At 39.4% G+C, this 25,400-nt stretch overlaps 1 protein-coding gene across 1 annotated transcript; it reads right to left on the reverse strand.

Moving 5' to 3' along the window:
* Positions 1 to 1,520: 1,520 nt before the first annotated feature.
* Positions 1,521 to 4,586, reverse strand: LOC145166290 (monosaccharide-sensing protein 2-like). Its single transcript, XM_079085229.1, has 5 exons — positions 4,329 to 4,586; positions 4,088 to 4,202; positions 2,452 to 3,950; positions 2,172 to 2,359; positions 1,521 to 2,075 (listed from the first exon to the last, which is right to left on the reverse strand). The coding sequence occupies exons 2-5, from the start codon at positions 4,164 to 4,166 to the stop codon at positions 1,646 to 1,648; spliced, it is 2,196 nt and encodes a 731-aa protein (XP_078941355.1). The 5' UTR covers positions 4,167 to 4,202; positions 4,329 to 4,586; the 3' UTR covers positions 1,521 to 1,645.
* Between the last annotated feature and the right edge of the window lie 20,814 nt (positions 4,587 to 25,400).

The raw sequence follows: 25,400 nt of genomic DNA on the forward strand, positions 1-25,400 counted from the left end.
CGAATCTTGGCGGCGGTGTATAAAGACGATTTCATGTAGATTACCATGGAGGAATGCATTTGTGACGTCGAGCTAATGGATGGGTCATAGGCGAGAGATATCCAGGTTGATGACTGTGGGTATAGTTTCTAGTTTGACAACCAAGCTGAAAAGTCTCATCACAATCAATACCGATGTGTTAGCTTTTTCTATTTTGTGAGAAGTTATGTTTTGTACAGTTAAATTACCATAAGAATTAGTTTGCGTTTAAAGAGCCACATCGATTAAATAATATTTATCCCATTGGGTCTCGGTACAAGAATTCAAGTGTCATCGGAGATAAGGATATGAACTCTTCATCCATGGCTTTTGCCAATATGGGTCCTTATTACTTGTATATATACGAGAGAGAGAGAGAGAGAGAGAGAGAGTGTGTGCATGGTTTTTGGAATGCCATGTTTGGCATGAGTTTGCATGTAATGAGTTAGATCATGGTTTATGACCGAAGATGTAGCCAACATCGATGATGAGTGTGAGGTTGTTTGGGCGGTGATCGAAGACGTAGCCAACATAGATGGTCGATGTAAAGTAGTATGGTCGATGGATTGACAAGTAAGTAAGATGGCACTATTGGGTCGGATGTGATTGGAAGGGTAGGTAGTGGGGAGGTTGGGGTTGTTTTTGACAGCTCAAGAAAGGTACATGAGATAGGATGGGGACTAAGCGGCCCACAATAAGGCCTACGATTGGCTATTGGCAGCCCGACCTTGTTGCGTTCATTGTTGCGTCTGGAACGACAGTTCACTGGATGGCGACGTCTACGGTGACTGCTGTTGCTTTTCACTCTGTGGAAGATTGTTGGTGGTGATAGTTCCGGTTGCGCCCGTGGCCATTGCGTCTGTCCCTATAATTCCGGTTTGGACCACAGTTTGAGGGTTGGATCTCTGTATTCAAAACGGTCAAAGACGAGGAAGAAGCCATATGAGGAGACTAGTGGTCAACTTGAGATATCCGAGAGGAATGAATGTTTTGATGTTGGTGATTCTATAAGGTTTCTCGATGGTTAGCTTAGGGTTGATGTTGGCAGTCATGATGCCGACGGAATAGAAGGAAAAGAGAGATGGAAGTCAATCGTGAGGAAGGGTCGATGGAATAGAAGGGAAGAGAACGGGAAAGAAAGATGGCTAGTGTTTTGGCTTTGATTCCACAAAAAATATTATTTTCTCGTGAAAAAATAGATATCATTTAACCAAATGGATACAATGAATAACAAGAATTTAAGGCTATAGGATATGGACTTCGAAATTGGGCATACTATGATACACAAATACACATAACTCTCTATGCACTAAAGAATTACATGCAAATTGCGAAAATGACCTTGGCCTACAAATGGGAGTTTTGCACTCGATAATGAAAATCATTTCTCCTTTCATGTGCTTTTTTTTTTTTTTTTTTTTTTTTTGAGATCATCACATCTTTAAAATGTACATACATGTTTATGTTTACCTATATGATAAAGTGGCCACTAAACACCCAAATATTCAACCCCATATTATATGTAAAAAATAAAACAAAAGATTCCAAAATCTCACAAAATTTAAACCAAAACAAAACCGTATGAAATAAATTACAAAAACACACTCTGAAACCAAAACCCCCCGAGTCAATTTTTGTGTTTTGCACCAACTGAGAAGAACTCTGTGATCACTTCCAATGGCATACCCTTCGTTTCCGGCACTTTCAAGAAAACAAACACCCAGGATATGATGCACACAACAGCATACATCGAAAAAACACCAGGCAAACCAACAGAAGTAAGCAACAATGGCAGAGAATATGTCACAATGATGTCACAGATCCAGAAAGTGAGGGCACAAATGGCTATACAGATCCCACGAACTCTGGTAGGAAAAATCTCTGAACATAATATATTGGGAATTGGACCAAATCCCATCACGAAACAACAGAAATAGATCACAACACCAGCAGTCGAAATCGCTGCATTTGCAACACTCCCGAAGTCTATCAAACCTCCGATTACCAAAATTATGAGACTCAGAATCAATACTGGAATAGTCGTCAACAGCAGACTCCTGCAATATCACAAAACGGATCATCTTCTGTTCGTTTATATCTCAATTCTACCATTCTAATTTTCTTAATTTTGTAATCTGGAGCGAGTAATTTACCTTCTTCCAGATATATCCATGAGTCTCATGGCGACAGCGATACAAGGGAGCATCAACAAAGTTGAGATGTTGCTAATGAGAAGAGATGAAGAAGTTGAACTAATCCCCCAATTTGATAAAAGAACACCAACCCCTGCTTCTTCAAGGATCTGAGGCGTGTAGTAAAGAACTCCACTGATGCCAGAGAACTAAACATGAAATTGACAAAACAAGTTGGATTTAATTGGAGAACCCTAATTAAAAGGTGAAAAATTAGAGCTAGACGTTTGATTTTTATTACCTGTTGAAGTATTTGAAGACCGATTCCAACAAACAATGCATGCTTGACTCCCGGTTCAGAAAGATCAGACCAGTTTAGGCCTTTAGTTGCAGCTTCAGCCGGGTGAAGCATGGCCGGTCCGACCGGGTTCTGGTCCATGAGGTCTTTAGAGTATAGTGCAGGCTGGCTCACCAGGGCGGCGGCCTGAAAGGACTCGCCATCCGCCGGCATATCGGCACCTGCGAGTGAAATGTGTGACCCACGGTGAGCTCCGGCACCATTCTCTTGGTGTAAATAGATTCTTTTGAACCCTCCTTTCGTCTTCCCGTCTTCAACATCTTTTTCCGGCCACTTCCAGGCAAGCTGCCAACCACCGCCAATGTCAGTGCTATTCACTTGTTCTCCGTCGATATGAACAACGCTGTTGTTTCTGATACTTATAATACTTGAAGCAGGATGAATCATGTCTTTTTCCATACTTGTAGCTTGACGGGAAATCAACGGAGATTGTAAATTATCATCATTGTCGTCGTTTCCAGGAACATCAGATTGATAATCATCGCCTTCTCTACCACCAACACTCTCTTCATCCCAATCTTCATGTTTCTCTTGATTTCCTGTAACACTGAACATACTTCCAAAGTGAGGGAAAAGCATGCTTCCTTTGCTTCCAACAGCATCCGGAAGTTTCTCATGGACACTGCTAAAGAGGGAGACAAGCGGGTCGACAAATGGGGCACCGTTGCTACTAGCGCTTCCTTGACGGGAAGCAATTCCGATCGTACTTTTTCCGGTGACAGGTCGAGCAATCAAAGATACCCCTTCATCGTGACCAAATAACCTAATTTTATCAGCTTCTGTGATGGGTTGATTATGTGCAGGGCCTATTATGTACTCTTCAATAGTCGTCTGTCCCCCAACTTCAAGTCCTTCCACCAGTAAAGCCATCTCACCTGCAACATCTTCTCTACCACGTAATCTCTGCAAAACCTGCTTCGCTTCAACCATTCTTCCTTTGCTAACCAGCCATCTCGGAGACTCCGGCAAGAAAAAAATCGTGAAAATGAAATAAAGGAAGGATGGAATTGAAAGAACGCCGAGCATCAACCTCCAGTTTGGTGACTCCTGTAACGACATCCCGAAAACCATACAGTAGGAAAGGAACATTCCACCGGAGCCCATGAACTGTGGTAAAGTGTTGAGTGAACCTCTGATTTCCGGCGGTGATGTTTCCGATATGTAAACGGGAACAAGAGTAACTGCTAATCCGATTCCAAAACCATCTAATAGTCTACCCAATAAAAGGATATAAACATTGGGTGACCATAACATAACAAGACCACCAAAGAAATAAAGAACAGAAGAGATGATCAGCATCGGACGTCGGCCAACCGAATCTGATATTGCACCGGAGCAAGTCGTGACTAAAGTCGCACCGATCAGCGACATAGCCACAATTAGACCCTCGATCGTTGGTTCGTTTTGCAAATTGAACTCTTTCTTTATGTATAAAACAGCCCCTAAATCGCATTGCAACAACAATAAACAATTATCATCCAGAAAGATAAATCTAGATTTCAATTTTTAACACATGAACTATGAAATGAAACCACACTGGTATTTCAAATCGCAATAATATGATTTATAAGCGGCTTACCGGCAATAGTGGCGTTATCCCATCCTTGAATTAAGTTACCGACGGCGGCAGCAACAGCCACCAGCACAGCTCCACTCATTTTCCCGCTTTTTTTTCCCTCAAATCAGCGCAAACTCTGAGATAAACAAACACACAAGGATCAAACCATCAACTATGAAAATAATAACGAAGGAGATAAAATTATACAAAAAACTAATTTACAAACAGTTTTGACAAAATCCGAAATTCAGGGCTCAATTACCGGGATCGAAGATTGATAAAGAGAAAGGAAAGTCGTTGATTGTTCGCTGAATCCTTTTCGTCTTTGAAACTGATCGTACTGATCTTTGCTTCAGTTCAATTCTGAGTTTAGTACAGTCGATTCAAATGAAAACAAAAAGGTGGAGGACAAAAGATGATTGATTTCCCAATAATTTATTTGAATGGTGGGGAATGGGTATAAATCAAAAGAAGACACCTGAATGAAGAGAATATGGGAGAAAGGGATGGTTATTTATATTCTGTGGAGCATACTGTTTTCTTCATGATTTTCCATGGAAGTTGAAGTCGAGATATTTTTTTAACTCTAACTTAGGGACGGGATTTGTAATTATGTAAAATTAGAAGGATTGGTTTTACAAAGTTAGCTGACAATTTCCTTTTGTAGAAGCTGCGCTCACACTTGCCCCCACGTCGGCTGGCTTATGTCACCTTTTGTTACAACATTTTCCCATGTTGAATTAAAAATAATACAAACACTTAATAATTAGGATTTTCTATAACATTTAAATTTAAAAAAAAAAATGATATTAATATTATAAGAGATCTCCAAGTAAAACTCTATTCTGATTTAAATTTTTGTTATTTTATTATTTCATTAAGTTTAATTTTTTTAATTAAACAATCTCCAATGGTTGATTTTTTTTAAATAGTTTTTTTTTTAATTTTAACTAATTTATTTTATCTATTTAAAATATTTTATAATACTCTTTAATTTAATTAATCATTTTTTAAACATACATCATATTTTATAGACGTTGATACCACAAATAAACGAAAAAAGAAATAAAAGTATATCATGTTTTTACTTTACATACATAAAAAACGAAAAAATTAATACATTCTATTTATAAACAAAATAAAAATATTATATAATCGTTATAAATTTATATTGCATAAATAAATTTTCATTAAAATGTTTTATAAAAATAATTAACTAGTAAATAAATTTAAAATATTTAAAACTAAAATATAATGAAAAGTAAAATAAAATATGATTACAAAGGATAAGATATACAAAACATATATTCATCATTCAATATATATATTAATTAGTTAAAAACATTAAATAAGTTATTAACTCCATTAAGATTGAATCCTTATTAAATAAATAAATAAATAATAATAATAATTTTCATCAAAGATGCTCTAAGCAATGTTTTAAAAACCAGTTTAAACCAGTTGAACTGAAAACAAGAGAAATTCTATGCAAATTTATAGACCAAATCGAACAAAGTATTTTTTTTTTCAAAAACCTGGTTGAACCGATGTGATAAAACCGATACAAACTCGTTTTAACCGGTATATTGGACTTATATAGTTGACATTCACTTATTTCGTTAAAAAACAGCTCATTTTCAAGCAAATTTATTAGTTTATGATCTAGTTTTATATCATTTATGATGTAGGGTCTTTATTGTCAATACTGTATACACATTTTGTATTATTTATAACAATGGAATAAACGGAAAATCTAACGGATATTTTCACTACCAAACATAATATCAAGTAGTATACGTATCATTCCCTCCTGATACGTACACTCCTTTTTTTTTCTTTTTTTCCAATGTCTCCTCTCTTTGTACTGGATGTCGTTCTCCTTCAAGCAATTTTCTCTACTATTTTGCTTGAGTTGCGAGTCTCCTGGGATCCTATCAGGTTATCCGACGTGTACACAACTCGAAAATCGACATACACCACTGCTAGATGTAGACCAATGTTCGGACCGGATAAACTGACGGTAAAACCGACACCCGAACATCATGTCAATTCAACTAAAAAACGAGTCTTTAAAACATTAACCGTAAGTATACCTTTTGGAATTTCATTGAGAATTTGATTGTGATTTGTTTTTTATGTAAACTTTAAAAATCTTCATTTTTAGGCTTTTTGTAACGCCCGCAGATCCGGGCTAGTCAATTTAGAGACGATGAACATCTAAAATGAGTTTTTGATGGAAGATTATTTAGAATTATTAATCTTAACCAAGTTGTAGTATATGTTACAAGGGTTCTGTACATATAAAGAACGCTGAAATCCGAGTTATAACGAAGAAGTTATGGCACGTCGAAGTTTTACTGCAAAACCGGCACGGCACCGGGAGACGTAAATAGTGAATTTACGGTAGAAGATTTTTTAACCTTAGTGATCTAAACAAAATGTGTAGTATACGTTAAACCGAGAACATACAAAAAAAGAACGCCCAAATCTGACTTCGTATGAGGAAGTTATGAATTTTCTAAGATTTGGCATAACAGTGCACGACCGAAACTCGAATTTTAGTTTGAGCGGTTTTTGGCCTACGCGACCTAAATAAGAGTTGAATATCTCATTAATAGAAACTCAACGGTAAAAAGACAGACGAAAACGGAGTCCGTATGTAGAAGTTATGAATTTTACGCGGACATTTAACAGTATAATCTCCTCCTACTGTTAAATTTAAGATTGATCGAAAATTAGCCGACGGAGTCTAAATGAAAGTTTTAGATCTTGTTTTTACCTACGCGTGGATATAAATAATGTCGAGAGTAGAGCTCGTATGTTAAAGATATGGACGAAACTTAGTCCCTACTATTCGAGCGCGATAAATTCGATACAATTTTGTAAATCTGAGATAGAATGAGAATTAGCTGACGGTGTCTAAATGAAAGTTGTAGTACTCGTAAATACCAACGCGTGGATATAAAGAACGTCAAAAATAGAGTTCGTATGAACGAGTTACAAATTATAATAGCATATTTACGTATTAAAATAAAGTATAAATCATATATATGTACACATATATATACAAATGTATATATCACTAGAAAGATATCGACGATGCGGTTATTATAAGACTAGTGTTGAGTACTTTCGACATTAGTTTAGTATAAATATCGTTAAATCTATTGAAAATAGTATTATGAAGGGGTGTTTAGTCGTTTATATAACTATAAGGTCATTAAGTAATTATGGATGGTAGTTTTTGTAAATTCAATTACTATAAATAAGAGGCTTGGGCTCTCATATTTCTTGCACCATTATCTTGATTCAAGAGTCTTTCTCTTCTTATCTCCCGAGCATTTCGGTCCCTCGTGATTCGACTTCTCTTTCTGTAGTTTTAGTATAGTAAGGTGAGCGCTGAAGTGTTGCACGAATCTTTCTTAGAAAGATTCAGCGACGAAGTCCTGCCCCTGCAGAGCCCGACTCCTAGCTAAAACCCCCTTGTAAGTAAGTTATGCTTACCCTATTTTAATATAGCTTATATTTAAAATTAATATTGTTATAATGAACTTATAATAAATATTTGAGCTATTATTATGACTTATATAAGTGTCGTTATAATATCTTTTTAACTACTCGCGGTACGGGGAATCTGGTTTAAAGGGCCGCATAGGGTTGTGGATTTCAGAAGTGTTATATGCCAAAATGGTTCTGCCCTCCGGTGTTTTATGTCTGGCCCCTGTCTGTACATAGTGGTTGGAAAGTATTGTTTAAACGCTTATATAATAATAATAATAAGACTAATAATTAGTCACGGTAAATATTAGACTAAAATCTAGTGGTAATAATACTAGGTTTCGTCGAAGGAAATTATATTGTTAAGAAGCAAAGTGTTGTCCGAGTTTGGAATCATCACTTTAACAAGTGAGTGCATAGTTACTTTCATCTTACACATAGATATGAAGTATTTTATATAAATTACGTGCTATGTGTGCATATTATATGTATACTTGTTATCTATGCTGGATGAACGATTTTATACATGTTTTAAATGATTTAAACTGTATATGTATTTTATATGTACAAAATATGTTGGGTAAAACATGGGCAGCAATGGACCTAGTACCCTATAGATGAGCATTGGCAGTATGGACATAGTGCCCTATAGGTGAACATTGGCAGCAATGGACCTAGTACCTTATAGATGAGCATTGGCAGTTGCGCCACAATATGTAGATGTTTTTGATCTACTCTAAACATCCTAGCAGCTGCGCTCTAAGGATAGTATCGGCAGCTGTGCCTAATAAAGAGCATCATAACCCTGGCAGTTGCGCCCAAAGGACAATATCGGCAGCTGCGCCTAATAGAGAATGTCATAATTCGGGCAGCTGTGCCTAAACGATATATTGGCAGTTGTGCTTAATAGATAATATTGGCAGTTGTGTCATTGGCAACGATGGACTTCGTGCCTATTCCTTAGGATAATCCTTAGGAATGAATGAACGAGGAATAGCTGATTCTTAGGGTAAATCCTTAAGAGTAAAGAAGATAAAGGGTATGGGTAATTGGGTTAATTGTTTGATGATTAAACATAATAATTATATTATTGTGGGTTGAAAACCCTATGTACTCACCAGGTTTCCCAACCTGACCCACTCAGTTTATTTGTATCACAGGTGTCGATATGAGGTTACATTACATTGAGGGATTAAGGAGATATAAATCACTAGTGATAATGAATGTAAGTTCTGTTTATGCTTATGTTTCTGTATTGACGATGACATCCAAATATTTTTAAATGAATAAAAATACATTTCTTTGGAAATGCTTTGATAATGTATTTATCATGTTTTTCTGGGAACAAATTCCGCAACACATTTCTTCAAAAGGATACTCTGATTTTTAAATAAATCATAAACAAAAAAATCGGTCTTTTCTGGCCGTGAAAATGGGGATGTCACACTTTTGTATTTGTTTTTTTCCTAAAGTTTAACCTTTTAAATTTCAAATTAAAATATAAAAACTCGTACACGATAACATACGTGTTACAAAGCTAGTTTAAGTTGTGTTTACGAAAAAAATATATAATCAATTTACTATATTACCATTATTGAATATTGGTCAAATCATGGTGTAACGCTCCAATTCAGGTATTACCATAAAAAGCCCTTGAAGTTATTAACTATTGCATATTAAGCCCCTTGAGTACGTTGGGCGTACTTCATGAGTACGCTTAGCGTACCACGAATAAATGAACGCGGAGGGCCAACACGTACGTTGGGCGTACCAAAAGTACGCGGGCCGTACGTGACGGGTGTGCAAACCCTAATTTCCGGACTTGAGACCTATATAAGCATCCTTAAGTCATTTGAGCTCCACCCCAACCAGCCTTCCTCACCTTCAAACGTCCATAAAAACCCTAGAATCATTTGAGAGTGTGTTTTGAGCTTAAAGAGTGAATTTGTGGCCATTTTAGTGTCCTCAAGAAGGAGGAGTTGCTAAAGCAAGCTTGGAGTGGTTTTGGGCTTCAAGAATCTGCATCTAGTTCACCTTGACGAGCTTCTGGAGGTATAAAGCTTTGATCTTGCCATCTTATTCATTAGATCTAGCTAGGGTTTTCTATTTTGTCCCTTTAGTTGGTTTTGGACCTCTTCTTGAGAGTTGAGCAACTCCAGAGGCTGGAATGGTTAGATCTAAAGTCCTTTGGTCCACTCATAGCATAAAAAAGAAGTCTTGATGGGTGTTTTGACCTCATGCTTGGATTAAGACCCTTGGAAAGGTCTTAATGGGTTGTTGGGACATATGGGACATGCAAAGGCATAAAGTTGCCAACTTTATGCCCTAGGACGTAATAATGAGCTCAGATCTGATTATTGGACGTTAGAAAATTAAGTATTAAGCACTTAATGGAAGAAAGTGCTTAATTCGTTAGTACGCTGGGCGTAACTCAGCGTACACAGCGCGTACGGACCAGGGACCCAGTACGCTGCGCGTACCAGGGTGATACGCAAGGCGTACGCACAGCAGAAGGACTTGGACTTGTTTTGGGCTTGTAAGCTTTGTTGGGTTTTGAGCATTCTAACACTCCTATGGTGTACATGCAACCCTATAAACCTTGGATCTATGTTTTCTCTATTATACATGCAAATATTAACTATTCCAAGGTTTCATCCTAACTAGCATATTATGAAGCACCTATACTACAAAGTTCTAGTTAGATGACATACCTTTTGATGTAGCTTGATGTCTTCAAGCTTTAAGAGCTTAGCCCCAATAGTGTGGAAGCCTCAAATGGAATCACAAATCACCAAAACACCTTGGAAGAACTTGAGAGAATATGTATGCACACTAAAATCGGCTCACTCTTATTTTCACACACTTGTGCCAATTTTGTGAGCCAAGGACCCCTTTATATATTATGGAGGATTAGGGTTACATCCATGTAAACCCTAATACCCATGACCTTTCATTTACATAGGATCCATGGGTTAAAAGCTCCATGGACCATCCATGAAAGCTTAGCCCAACCTAAATGAACTTGGCCCATTCCATATATATAAGAGTCCATATTTAATTAGTTCTTTTTGATCACTTAATTAATTCTAAATTAATTCTTGATCAATACTAATTAAATAATATGATTCCATATTAATATATTAGAACTTATAATATATTAATATAAATCATAAATATACTATTCTCAAAAGACTATCCATATAAATTGTGTCGGTGAAGTGCAACCCAAACGGACCATGCCGGGTCGGGTCAAGTACATATCAAATATAGTTATGGACTTAGACATTAATCCAACAGTCTCCCACTTGGATAAGTCTAAAACTATTATTGAGTATGACTTCAAAACCTAACTGGCAATCGTAGCTCTTAAAGCTGCTGTCGAACTCTGACCTTGTCAATGACTTGTCCATTAGATAAGGGATCATATATTCCTCCATTCTAGATATCATATGGACTGAGACATGGATTATAATCATTCTCTCTGTCTATTTGTTGTTTCCCGATTTTCGATTTATGATGACTGACTGATTGAACAAATCAAATCAGTCCTGGCTTGGCCAAGCACTCACATGTGTCATCGCTAAATCATCGAGGGGCCCACAGATATCGCTTTTATCCTGAAGGTAAAAGGAATGGATAAACTTCGACTCATATGGCTTGTTCTACTACTTGTTGAATCATACACAAAGGCACGTTTTATAACATCGAGTTACCAAATGCGTTTTCGTGCAATCAATGTATAACCAACTCATAGTAACAACTCATATCTCTAGGTTTGAAGAATATAAGATATTATCGTTTCATGATCACTCGTGATAAAATCCATGAAGTGATTCAAATGAGCGCGGGTTGAATCCAATACTCAGAACTTATGAGCACTCATGAGTGTTGTAGCACCACTTTGTCCACCAACTTGGACCTCTACAAACCAACCCATGACAGTCTTGATTCATATCTACTTCCAACATATGACCGACTGTGGATGGTTTGAATAACTTAATCATTCAGGAAGAGCGACTTAGTTATTCTGGAAGTCAAAACATGCAAAGTGAAACACAAAAATAAATGAATCAAATATGGTATCAAACCCTATGAATATAAATAAACACTTTTATTTATCACCATACTGATTACTCATTATTCATTGTTTCGGTTTTATCAACTTTATACTTGAATTAAAAACACTAGTTGTCCCATGCTCCAAGCATGTACACTATGTTTTTCTTAAACAATAGCTTTGCCATACACCAAGTATGCACTCTATGTTTGTCTATGATCCTTACTTTGTGAAATAAACCAATTGAACATAATTTCAATGATTCTAATTTCACACTCCCAAATCCTTATCGAAAAATGTGAGAATTTCAAATTCCTATCATTTATCGAAATCTGTTTAGATTTTAAACTTATATGCACTGACCCTCCTGTAATGAATATGTACAAAGTCACAAAGACTTGTCAACAGTCATTATAAGGTATTCCAATGGAGATCAACTCCATGGAAACTAAGTCTCATATTCAAAGTACATTGCTTTGGACATGCTTCTTGCATTAAGTTTTTTAATCTTACACAGATAACTTCCACCTATGGAGACAACTCCATATTCTCATTTTGACTATCACTTCTGAATAAGAGATGCCTCTTTTCAGAATATGTCAATATGGTCCTTCCAAAATTAGCACTATACTTCCAACTGTCCCTGAGCAACCAATCTTTGGTAAACCTCAGATTGTCCTCGACAATTGCTTAATCATTTTAGTCATATCCAATTCTAGACCTTTTCCCTTCTTAATGCCTCTGGGCATTTGGAAAATTTAGAAATGACAAATATTATAGCACATGCAATCGATCCTGTACCCAAAACAAATGTCTCACATAAAGACATGATTCTAGACCAGTCTTTTGCTACAATATTTTTATTTGCCATGTTTTCAAAATTTGACTATGAAGAGGGATGCCGTAATCATGATCGAATTTTGAGAACGCAATATATAGAATTTCCTTAAGTTGAACCAATCCAACATGAAATTCATATATATATTCTTGACTAAAGATGATTAAGGTCTCAATCTAAGCCTTTAGAACTGAAATAAAGTATATCCTCTCCCTTAATTATAGCAAAACAACTTTTTCAATCCCTGCAGCCTCACGAATTGAAACTTTTGTTTTCTATAATTAACATTGCTAACTTGCAACACTAACAATAATTATCATGCTCCCACTAACATGATGATTATTAGCATAACACTTATACTCCTACTAGCTTTGACATGTACTCAGAAATCAGCTGGACTTCTAGAAATCAATACTTTATTGACTTTCTTACCAAAGTTCAGATTTCTGATATGAGATGCTTTGATAAAACTTTATCAAAATCATACACCTTTCCTTAGATAGCATGCATGTGTGTCTAAACAATTTCAGAACTATGAAAAGGGATGCCGTAATCATAGTCTCAATTGTTTAGACCTTTTGCCATCTGCTTCAAATCTACTTGGTGGAAGTGTTTCCTCACCATCATTTTCATGAATCAGAGAGAAACCTTATGACCCTTAGATTTTATGGTGTATGTGTTCTTATCCATGTGAATCGTCAAAACCATAGTCACAAGACAAGGATAATGACAAATCCAAACTCATGTGGACTGAACTTATGCAATCTTAACTTCTTGCCACCTGGCAGTACAAGGCCTGTCATTGCTTCCAAGTTGTTATGCAACCAATTGAGAACTTTCAGAACTCCTATGCAAAGCCAACTTTAACTGGAATGGGCACAGAATATGTCAACACGATAGGTTATAAACCTCAAGTCGTGTGCTAGTGAAGAACCTCAGGTTTTATTCTTGATTAGTTCTTGAAATTCTTTTTAGGATCTTTAAGACTCCCACTATCCTCTTGACATATAAGACTATCTTGCCAAATATTCAAGAGATAGTACGGATTCTTTATCAAGACAAACACTTCACACAATTGGCCTTAGTTGGTCTTTGTTTTATCCAAAACATCACAACTTACCAATTTCAAATGTACAAGAGTAGGACAGTTTTACTCTTACATTTGACAAGTGTTTTAAACCTTTCTTTAAGATATGTCACTCAAGTTACAATCTTGGAGTATGACTCTAAGAATTGTTTTGGAACGAAGTATGACTCATCTTCCTGATCTAACCATTTCAACAATTCATGACTCCTCTTCTTAGTAATAGGAATGCATTAAGATGACCTTTAGAGGACTAATTGTGATATGATTTCTAAATCATTTAGATGATCACAAACATGATACTAAAGTACTCTCCCATCTTTTCAGATTTGAGAAACTTTTATCTTTCTGCCTAATTTGATTCTTCCCATTCGTTATGCCATACATTGAGACTTTTCCAATGTTTCAGAATTATACTTAAACTTGTAAGTATAACCATATTTACTAAACTTTAGTAAATCAAAAAGTCTTAACGAGCTTTGTTGTGGACATGACCAGTGCACAAGAATGTGTACTCGATCCCTTTAGTCCTTCACTTGACTCACACATCCATGTGAACAAGTAATTAGTCTTGATTTTCCAATGCTTGAAAGTTGTCATTCATCATACTATTCAACTTGCATGATTCCAAGTTTCGGTCCAATTGAAACTTGGGCGATGAGTAACTTTCCTAATTTGGTAAATTTAGACACTACCACAAATGAAAGAATCAAATCCATTTTCCAATATTGCTGTCAGTGGAATCATATAAGCAACAATTTTCCACAAATGCCATTGTAAGGATACTTCAAATAAATAAAATTAAACAATTTTCTTTTATTTTAAAACTTTGCGGAAAAACTTATCCTTACAATCCACATGGAAAATTGTTGTTATCTATTCCTTAGCAATATATCATAACTTCTTAAGCAACTGCTCAAAATTCTGATGCGATCGAAATCCACCTTCGCGATCAGAATCAGCATATACTTCCTTTAAGATTTCTCTCTATTCTTTGATTCTTAAAACATCAACATGTGACCCAGTCACATCATGTAATGAGGATCTCAGAATAGAACTTAACAGAGTTAGATAATGGGCTCTACCTGATGTAGAGTCAAACTTATTGACTTTAACATCCTTAGGTAAATTTGGCAGCTTTGCAATCAATGCCCCTTCCTTTGGCAAAATAAACATATGGACCCTTTGGTAATGGGACTATCTCAGACTTAGCCTTTCTCTTTACCATTTGGTCAACCGGGTTAACTATGGCCAATCCCTTTCCATTGGGAAGAGAATGCTTTTTCTGGATTTCCAGTGTCACCATTGTCACTGTCCATAAAGTTTTTGGGTAGTTGGTCTTCTAATCAAATTTGCTTTACTATCGTTCCAAATCATTGCTGATTCAGCAGCACCAAACAAATAGATATGATCATTAAGGTTCATGTCATAGTCTGTTTCATAGTAGTCCCAAAGGAACTCACTATGTGACTTAGAAAGTGATTGAACATCCAACTTTCTCAAGACTTTGACACCCAACTCTCCCGGCTTGTCAATATGTGACTTCATCTCTAAGATGTGATCACACATAGACCTTGCTTGCCATTAGGGCTTGAGTGACCTTGAACTTGTGGGTTAGGGAGAATAATTGGAGGAGGTGGAGGAAGAGAAGTATGACTTCCATGAGCCAAACTCGGGAAGTCATATTCATTAGGAAAGCTTGGTTTGGGAAGATCATTGTTGTCTAAACCAGACATCAATAATGGGAGAAATTCACGTAAAGTTGATTTAAGTCCTTAATATAACACCCAACATGATATATTAAGGCTAGGACCCAACAAACTATTTTATAACTTGGAAGAGGGATGCCGTAATCCAAGCTATAAAATATTTGAAGGTAGGTGAATGACGATTCACCAATTTCCACCAAGATAAACGAAATGTATTATTAGGTTTTAATTGGTTTTGAAACTCCTAGATTCTTTTGAGATTCATTGAACTTTTCAATGGCATGTTTCAATCTCGAGTGTGCCCTTCAGGTTTTGTGACTGGGATGCCTAGGATCACAAAACAAGGTGTGAAGTAACCATGCAAATATACTTGGTACCCTTAATATTTACCCCTTAATCGATGTGCCGGTTAACCACACACGCTCCAACGATACTATGCTAAACATTAAGTTACCCTTTGCCTACCTTGTTAAGTCCAAGTTAGTGTGCCGGTTAACCACACATGCTCCACTAACAGCTTAAACAAAGTGCAAAGTGTAATTTCATGGATTAACACCTTATTCACATTTTCCTAAGTAACTAAGATTGGGAATTTATAAGTGTTTAGTTACTTAGTATTTATCATTATACTTATAATGAAGGGAGAATTATAGTCCTTGTCCTACCTGTTCGGCTAACGACCCTCCACCAGTCAAGGAAACGGTGGGTGAGAGTGGACACCCATTAAACTGCCATTTTATAGGCAGTAACCTTATACCCCCTTATAGACCGGCTTCGTGAATGAGGCCTACTAATGGTAAGACGACTTGCTCTTATACATATAATATATTAAACTTTTAATATTATAATAGTATAAGGGTGTATTTTAGACATTTAAAATACTTGGTGGTTTAATCTATTAATTAAACTATACTCTTAATTTAATTAAATTTAAACCATGTCATTATGGAATTATTAATTCTCTTTTAATTAAACACTTTAATTATCTTTTAAAAAAAATCCATAAGAGTTAACTGAATTATTCAATAAAAACATCATAATTCCAATTATTAAATTCAAAATTAAAACCATTTAATTAATTGTTTAAGTTATAAACCCAAGAGTTTTAGAATTCAATTCTTTTTTTTTATCATAAAAAACTTTTTCCAAATTCCAAAACTTGAGGGCAAGTTTTGTAACTCTTGAAAACTTTTGGATTTCATAACTTATTGAGTTAAATACTTGTTTTATGATGAAACTTTTCATGTTCCATAACTTAAGAACAAGTTATGGAATTCTTTAAAACATTAGGACCAAGTTTTGTAACTCCATAAAAAACTTTGAATCAATTTTTTTAAAAAACTTTTCATATCCATAACTTATGGAGGTTTCAAAAAACTCTTTAGATCAAACTTTTAAAACTAATAAAATAATCATATCATTTTATCTTTTACTAAATTTGACCTAATTCAACTCATATAGCAAATGATTCAAATTTTACAAATAATTAGTTTTTCACAAAAACAAGTAATTATCTTAAAATTTGACAAACGTCATGTTTTTTTTTTCCTTTTTTTTCAACTTGAAAATAAAACATGTGTATCAATATAACAGAAAACAACCCATGGCTCTGATACCACTGTTGGGTTTTGAGCATTCTAACACTTCTATGGTGTACATGCAACCCTATAAACCTTGGATCTATGTTTTCTCTATTATACATGCAAATATTAACTATTCCAAGGTTTCATCCTAACTAGCATATTATGAAACACCTATACTACAAAGTTCTAGTTAGATGACATACCTTTTGATGTAGCTTGATGTCTTCAAGCTTTAAGAGCTTAGCCCCAATAGTGTGGAAGCCTCAAATGGAATCACAAATCACCAAAACACCTTGGAAGAACTTGAGAGAATATGTATGCACACTAAAATCGGCCCACTCTTATTTTCACACACTTGTGTCAATTTTGTGAGCCAATGACCCCTTTATATATTATGGAGGATTAGGGTTACATCCATGTAAACCCTAATACCCATGACCTTTCATTTACATAGGATCCATGGGTTAAAAGCTCCATGGACCATCCATGAAAGCTTAGCCCAACCTAAATGAACTTGGCCCATTCCATATATATAAGAGTCCATATTTAATTAGTTCTTTTTGATCACTTAATTAATTCTAAATTAATTCTTGATCAATACTAATTAAATAATATGATTCCATATTAATATATTAGAACTTATAATATATTAATATAAATCATAAATATACTATTCTCAAAAGACTATCCATATAAATTGTGCCGGTGAAGTGCAACCCAAATGGACCATGCCGGGTCGGGTCAAGTACATACCAAATATAGTTATGGACTTAGACATTAATCCAACAAGCTTTTGGGCCTTGATTAGTCATTGGGCATGGTCATGTTTTGGATTGGTAGGCCAACTTATCTGTTTTGGGCCAGGGTTTCTATGATTGGGATTTATTGGGCCATGAGGCCCATTAATGATAATTAGACATGGACTTTGGGCCCAATAGCAAAGGAAGACTTTTGGGCCATTGTAAAAGGACTTGGGGTTTGGACTCTTCAATTGGATTGTGTTCAGTCCTAACATTGAGTAATGTTATTATTGTTCAGCACGGGTGGTTACGGACTGTTAGGAGAGCAACTTTCAGATTCAGCAGACAAAGGTGAGTCTCCTCACCATACCAATGGGTCTAAGGCACCAAGGCCGACCCATTTTTATGATATGTGGTATCCTAGTTTAGATTGTATTACGTGGCATGTTAGTTGGTATAAGCTAGGAAGTATGCTAATTGTTTGTGGTATGTTTGTATGGAAGACCATGGGAGAGCCCATGACACTTGGATGTAAGACCATGTGGAGAGCCTATGGCTTTCCTATCAAATACCATGGGAGAGCCCATGACACTTAGGTGTAAGACCATGTGGGGAGCCCATGGCATCCTGGAGTATGACCCTGGGGACGAGCTCACGACATCCCTATATGTTGTATGCATGGATTATGTGATACGTGTAGCTATTATAGTTAATATGATATGTGTTATGTGGTTTGTGTGTGGGTATGCTCTGGGGACCTCACTAAGCATAAGCTTACAATTTGTGGATTTGTTTCAGGTACATCTGAGCCAAAGGGCAAGGGCAAGGCATGATGGTGCGGCGTGCACTCTCACAAGGGCATTTTTATGGGACACTCTGACATTTTGAAATAAAATTGTAATTGACATGAGTTTTGAAAACAATTGTATTGGGATTACATGATTGATGATATATAGTTTGGCAAATTAAAAATGAAAAATTTCTTTTGAAAATTGGGTCGTTACAAGTTGGTATCATAGCCTTGGTTTGAGGGATTCGGGCACACTCTCGGGTGTGTCAGGGCTCAAACTATGGAAATGGTAAGAATTGTTTTCAAAAATAAAAGTTAAAAACTTTTGAGATTGGAAAATAAGAGAGTGCAACGCGCATGATCAGCCGAGCCAAGTAAGTAGTTCCCCAATATGTTAGCAATGTTATACTGATATTTGAGCTGTGATAATCGTATGGAACTTGATATGTGTATGCTTTTAAGATTGTATATGGTTAGGAGGTTATAGCCTAAGAATGATTGATTTGGCCTTATTTCCTGTTTCTTGTTTGGTTGTGGTCCTAGGGTAGAATCTCTTATTCGAAAGTCTATTTGATCCTTTTCTGTGTATAATTTGCATGCATAAATGCAACCTGTTATGATTGATCTGTTTGATGTGGGTAGAGCAAATCTTAGGACAACCTGGGATTTGAGATATGCGGTACTCTGTGGGATATGGTTTATTTTGAGGCGAATTGGAGTTATCAGGTAGAGCTTTGGGGAAAAGTGCAGGTAGGTGTGGAAGGTAGTATTGGGCCCGTACTACTGAAAGCATAGGACATGTACCCGAACTAATGCTAGATCTGACAGCTATAAGGAGGACCGGTGTGGGAAGATCCCCTATATAGATGTCCTAATTATTATGGTTTATGAAATTTCAGTTCAGCATGGTGATGACACGATTCGGGACAGGGGGATCAGGATCGAGATCGGGATCTGGATCCAGATCAGGTAGCGGTACTGAGCCTATTGATGAGAGGTTGCGTGAGATCATTGCAGCCGAGGTTACGAAGGGCATCCTTGATGCTACCGCAATGATCTTTGGGACGGTCAAGGAGGGGATGATGGAGATTATGGAGGAGAGGCTCAGGTCATTCAGATCCGAGATTGCTGCGGGCCAGGTCGGGGCCCGAACTCCCTCGTTTCAGGAGTTCAAGGCGTGTGGAGCGCCGAAGTTTTTCGGGGTCAGGGACCCCATTGTTAGCCTACGCTGGGTGGCGGATATTGAGAACGGCCAACGCACGAGTTCTTGCCCTGATGCGGAAAATGTGGGTTTTGCTTCATGTATGCTGAGAGACAGAGCCCGAGATTGGTGGGGAGAGGTGACCAGTCAGGTGGGAGCAGCCGGTGTGGCTGAGATGACGTGGGCCGAGTTTTTTTGGTGATTCGATGCGGAGTTTGCACCACCTATTGAGGTGCAACGGCTTGTGAGGAAGTTTCATGACCTTCAGCAGACCACTGAGACTGTGGCGAAGATCACCGCCAAGTTTCGGGAACGAGATTTGTTGATCCCACAGTACGCTACGGATGAGGATATGAGGTGGACGAGATATCATTCCATGCTGAGGGATGATATCCATGATTTTGTGAGCTTTATAGGGTGCAAAACTCTGAATGAGATGGTGTAGAAGGCCCGTGAGCGGGAAATAGAGTTGGACTTCCGCACCAAGCGGAAGCCTGAGCAGGCACAGGCAGAAGTGGCTCAGGCTAAAAAGCCTAAGACCTCAGACACTTCCAGCAGGGGCCAGCAGGGCCGTGGCCGGTGTGCCAAGTGCGGTAAACCGCACAGTGGGACTTGTAGGGTGGCAGGCTCGGGATGCTATGCATGTGGCCAATCGGGCCATGTGATCAGGGATTTCCCCAAGAAGGGCTTGATTTGTTTTCACTGTAACCACACCGGCCACAAACGGGCCGACTGTCCGAAGTTGTAGAGAGGGGGAGGAGCAGTGGTGGCACCCGCGCCCGCCACAATGAGGATCATTGATGGCCGCCCTGCTAAGGCGGATGCTCCAGCGGTGAGGAGCCGCGCCTTTCAGCTGACTACCGAGGAGGCTCGGGCAGAGCCAGACGTCGTGGCCGGTATGTATTTATTCTTCTCTGCTCTCTATTTATTTGTATTGCTTATATGTGCTTTATGCTTATGTATAGGGACCTTTTTGGTCAATGGTATGCCGTCTCATGTTTTGTTTGATTCAGGCGCTACCCGATCGTTCGTGTCTCTTGCACTTAGCAAGAAGTTTCGGGATGCGTCGGGAACTTTGGATTCCCCGCTTGAGGTAGAGATTGCTGACGACCGTACTGTGAGTGCTGCGAGGGTGTATCAGGACTATGTCCTGAATGTGCGTGGAGAGAGGTTTCGCGTTGACTTGGTTCCAATACCGTTGCGAGGGCTGAAAAAGATTGTTGGGATGGATTGGTTGAGGGCCAATGGGGCCATGATCGATTGTGAGCGCTAGTTAGTGAGGGTTGAAACCCAAGTGGGGGAGAACTGGTTATACATGGTGAGAGGGCCTCGCAGGGGCCGACCCTCTGTTCGGCTGCGAGGGCAAGGAGATTTCTGCAGCAGGGATGTACGAGATTTCTAGCTTATATCTCAGATACGAGGGTTGAGACCACGATAAATGTGGGCAGTGTGCCGGTTGTACAGGAATTTCGGGATGTTTTTCCCGAAGAGTTACCAGGAGTGCCTCCGGAGAGACAAGTTGAGTTTCGCATTGATTTGGTGTCGGGTGCCGCTTCGATAGCGAAGGCACAATACCGGTAGCACCGCCCGAGATGCAGGAGCTATCTACGTAGCTTCAGGAGCTGCTAGACTGGGGGTTTATCCGTCCGAGCAGTTCCCCGTGGGGAGCTCCGATCCTGTTCGTTAAAAAGAAGGATGGATCACACAGGATGTGCATTGATTATCGAGAGCTGAACAAACTAACGGCGAAGAACCTTTATCCGCTACCGAGGATTGATGATTTGTTCGATCAGCTACAGGGTGCGTCTTGGTTTTCCAAGATTGATCTTCGGTCGGGATACCATCAGATGAGGATTCGGGATGAGGATATACCGAAGACAGCTTTCAGGACTCGGTATGGGCATTATGAGTTTATGGTGATGCCATTTGGGCTCACTAATGCCCCAGCAGCGTTCATGGATCTCATGAACAGGGTGTATAGACCGATGTTGGATCTACTCTAAGACCAAAGAGCAGCACGAGCAGCATCTGAGGGAGGTATTGAAGACCCTGAGGGCGGAGAGGCTATATGCCAAGTTCTCCAAGTGTGATTTTTGGCTGTGGGAGGTACAGTTTTTGGGGCACATCATCAACCAGGAGGGTATTTCGGTTGATCCAGCTAAGGTTGAGGCAGTGATGCAGTGGGAAGTACCGAAGAATGCTTCCGAGATCCGTAGCTTCTTGGGTCTAGCAGGCTATTATCGGAGATTCATCTAGGATTTCTCCAAGATTGTTATTCCCTTGACCCGCTTGACCAAGAAGAATGTGACATTTCGATGGGGTACGGATCAGCAGTTGGCTTTCGAGACCTTGAGACGAAGGTTATGCGAGGCTCCGATTCTAGTACTACCCGAGGGGTTAGATGATTTGGTGGTGTACTATGACGCATCGATTTTAGGGTTAGGTGAATTACTGATCCAGAGGGGGCATGTGTTAGCTTACGCCTCGAGGCAGTTGAAGCCTCATGAGGCGAATTACCCCACTCACGACCTGGAATTGGGGGCAGTGGTGTTTGCCCTCAAGATTTGGAGGCACTACTTGTATGGAGTGAGGTGCACCAGCTATACTGATCACAAGAGTTTGAAGTATTTAATGGATCAGCAGAACCTCAACATGCGACAGAGGAGGTGGTTGGATGTGCTGAAGGACTATGATTGTGAGATCTTATACCATCCCGGGAAGGCCAACGTGGTGGCCGATGCTTTAAGCCGCAAGGCGGCAGGTTCCCCGCTTGGGAACGTTTGTTTGAGGATGGCTGTGATCTCTCCATTGTTGGATATGATCAAGGAGGCTCAGGTCGAGGGGGTGAAGAAGGAGAACTGGAAGATAGAGCGAATTCGGGGGCAGTATCCTTTGTTTGTTAAGGATAGTCGTGGCCTTTTGACACAGTGTGGCCGTGTATGGGTACCGGTGACTGGAGGAGTGAGGCAGAAGATATTGGAGGAGGCGCACAAGTCCAAACTCTCTATACATCCAGGGGCTACAAAAATGTATAGGAATTTGAGGCTGAGTTACTGGTGGCCCTGCATGAAGCGGGAGATCGCCTGGTTTGTGGAGCAGTGCTTGACCTGCAGGAAGGTCAAGGCTGAGCATCAACGGCCTCATGACAAGATTCAGCCGCTACCCATTCCCACGTGGAAGTGGGAAGAGATCACTATGGACTTCATTACGAAGTTACCGAGGACGGCAAGGGGTGTGGACGCCATATGGGTGATCGTATACAGTCTGACGAAGAGTGCCCATTTTATTCCGATCTCTGAGAGTATATCCACTGAGAAGTTGGCGGATATTTATGTGCGAGATGTGGTGGCTAGACACGGGGTACCAGTATCGACACAGTGTGGCCGTGTATGGGTACCGGTGACTGGAGGAGTGAGGCAGAAGATATTGGAGGAGGCGCACAAGTCCAAACTCTCTATACATCCAGGGGCTACAAAAATGTATAGGAATTTGAGGCTGAGTTACTGGTGGCCCTGCATGAAGCGGGAGATCGCCTGGTTTGTGGAGCAGTGCTTGACCTGCAGGAAGGTCAAGGCTGAGCATCAACGGCCTCATGACAAGATTCAGCCGCTACCCATTCCCACGTGGAAGTGGGAAGATATCACTATGGACTTCATTACGAAGTTACCGAGGACGGCAAGGGGTGTGGACGCCATATGGGTGATCGTATACAGTCTGACGAAGAGTGCCCATTTTATTCCGATCTCTGAGAGTATATCCACTGAGAAGTTGGCGGATATTTATGTGCGAGATGTGGTGGCTAGACACGGGGTACCAGTATCGATAGTCTTTGACAGGGATGTTCGGTTTACATGCAGGTTCTGGAAGAAGTTCCACGAGGAACTGGGCACTCAGATGCATTTTAGTACAACATACCACCCTCAGACAGATGGCCAGAGCGAGAGGACGATCCAGAAACTGGAGGATATGCTGCGAGCATGTGTGTTGGATTTTGTAGGGAGTTAGGATACGTACCTCCCACTGGCAGAGTTTTCATACAATAACAGTTACCATGTCAGTATCGACCGACCTCCATTTAAGATGTTGTATGGAAGGAGATATAGGACTCTGGTTTGATGGGACGAGGTTGGACACCGAGTCATGGGGAGCATTGAAGTGGTGCTCAAGACTACCAAGCTGATTCAGCAGGTGCGCGACTGGCTGCGAGTCACGCAGAGCCGTCAGAAAAGTAATGCTGACCGGCGGCGATCGGATCTGAAGTTCCAGGTGGGGGATTCCGTGCTATTGAAAGTGTCACCCTGGAAGGGGGTCATCAGGTTTCGAAAGATGGGAAAGTTAGGGTCGCGATAATAGGCCCTTTCAGGATTACGGCCCGGGTGGGCAAGGTAGCATATCGCTTGGAGCTGTCGGATGAGCTTAGCCAGATTCACATCACTTTCCATGTGTCAGAGCTCCGGAAGTGTGTCACAGATGAGGCCGCGGTCGTTTCTCAGGACGACATTCAGGTGATCTTGGATAGGAAGACCAAGGCTCTACGGAACAAGGAAGTGAAGATTGTAAAGGTGCAGTGGCATCACCAAAGGGGCTCCGAATGGACATGGGAGCCGGAGGATGAGATGCGGGAGCATTACCCCGATCTATTTGCGTCTACGGACTTCAAGGACGAATTCTAGTCCAAGTGGGGGAGAGTTGTAACGCTCCAATTCAGGTATTACCACAAAATCCCTTGAAGTTATTAACTATTGCATATTAAGACCCTTAAGTACGCTGGGCGTACTTCATGAGTACGCTTAGTGTAACGTCCCAAAAATACAGACCAAAAATTTCATTTTTAAATACGTTATTATAAAACCAACAGTATAATAAAACATTCATAATATCATGGCATGCCAAAACCAAAGTAGAAATAATCAAAACATGTTATCATAAAACAATATCAGAGTATAATCCCAAAGATCTCATGTGCGGAAAACCATAGTGTGATGCGTTGCGATCAAGCCGACTCCTTTCCTTTGAAAACGAGTACCTGAAACCAAAACCTGTAAACCGTAAGCACGAAGCTTAGTGAGTTCCCCCATCATACCACACACCATACAATAACATACTGTCAGACAATTCTGGGGTGCCTGACTACCCAGGTCAAGCCATTCTGGGGTGCTTGACTTACCCGTCGGTCTATTTCGCCCGACTACCGGGGACTATTTCACCCCCTACCACTACCATATAACACACATATACTGCCAGGAAATTCTGGGGTGCCTGACTACCCATGTCAAGCCATTCTGGGGTGCTTGACTTACCCGTCGGTCCTTATGACCGACATACGAGGACTATTTCACCTCCTACTACTACCACATAATATCATAACATAAGCATACTGTCAGGCAATTATGTGGTGCCTGACCTACCCTTCGGTCCTAACGACCGAACTTGGGGACTATTCTCCCCCTACTACCACTATCACATATAACATATCATGCTAGCACATAAACATATCAGGTAGTAGCAAACCTAGATGAATATCACAAAGACAATCATCTAACATACAACTCCTACTGGTGGGCCGACATTATGGTCGTAGACCCACCTCTACTGGAAAGTAACTCACCTCACACTGATGAAGTCCCGTAGACTCAACCCCACACTGCTGAAATCCCGCAGACTCAACCCCAGCTGCTGGATGACAGATTCCCGAACTGTCAACACCAAAATAACACCCAATTAATAATTGGGTTCCAATACATTACTATAAGTCCATGCTTGGGGGTAAAAGACTACTCTACCCCTAACTTGGCTTGATTCAAGCCCGAGGCCCAATCCAAAGGCCCAAAAGT

Source organism: Lactuca virosa, chromosome 3, assembly GCF_052849685.1.
Source record: "Lactuca virosa cultivar CGN04683 chromosome 3, Lactuca_virosa_CGN04683_v6, whole genome shotgun sequence".
NCBI lineage: Eukaryota > Viridiplantae > Streptophyta > Magnoliopsida > Asterales > Asteraceae > Lactuca > Lactuca virosa.

Bases quoted from the DNA above. Each gene is read 5' to 3' on its own strand.
- LOC145166290 (XM_079085229.1), bottom strand. From the start codon at position 4,166: ATGAGTGGAGCTGTGCTGGTGGCTGTTGCTGCCGCCGTCGGTAACTTA. The intron at 3,951-4,087 runs GTAAGCCGCTTA...AATGCGATTTAG, and splicing joins GGATAACGCCACTATTGCCG to GGGCTGTTTTATACATAAAG. The intron at 2,076-2,171 runs GTAAATTACTCG...GTGATATTGCAG, and splicing joins ATGGATATATCTGGAAGAAG to GAGTCTGCTGTTGACGACTA.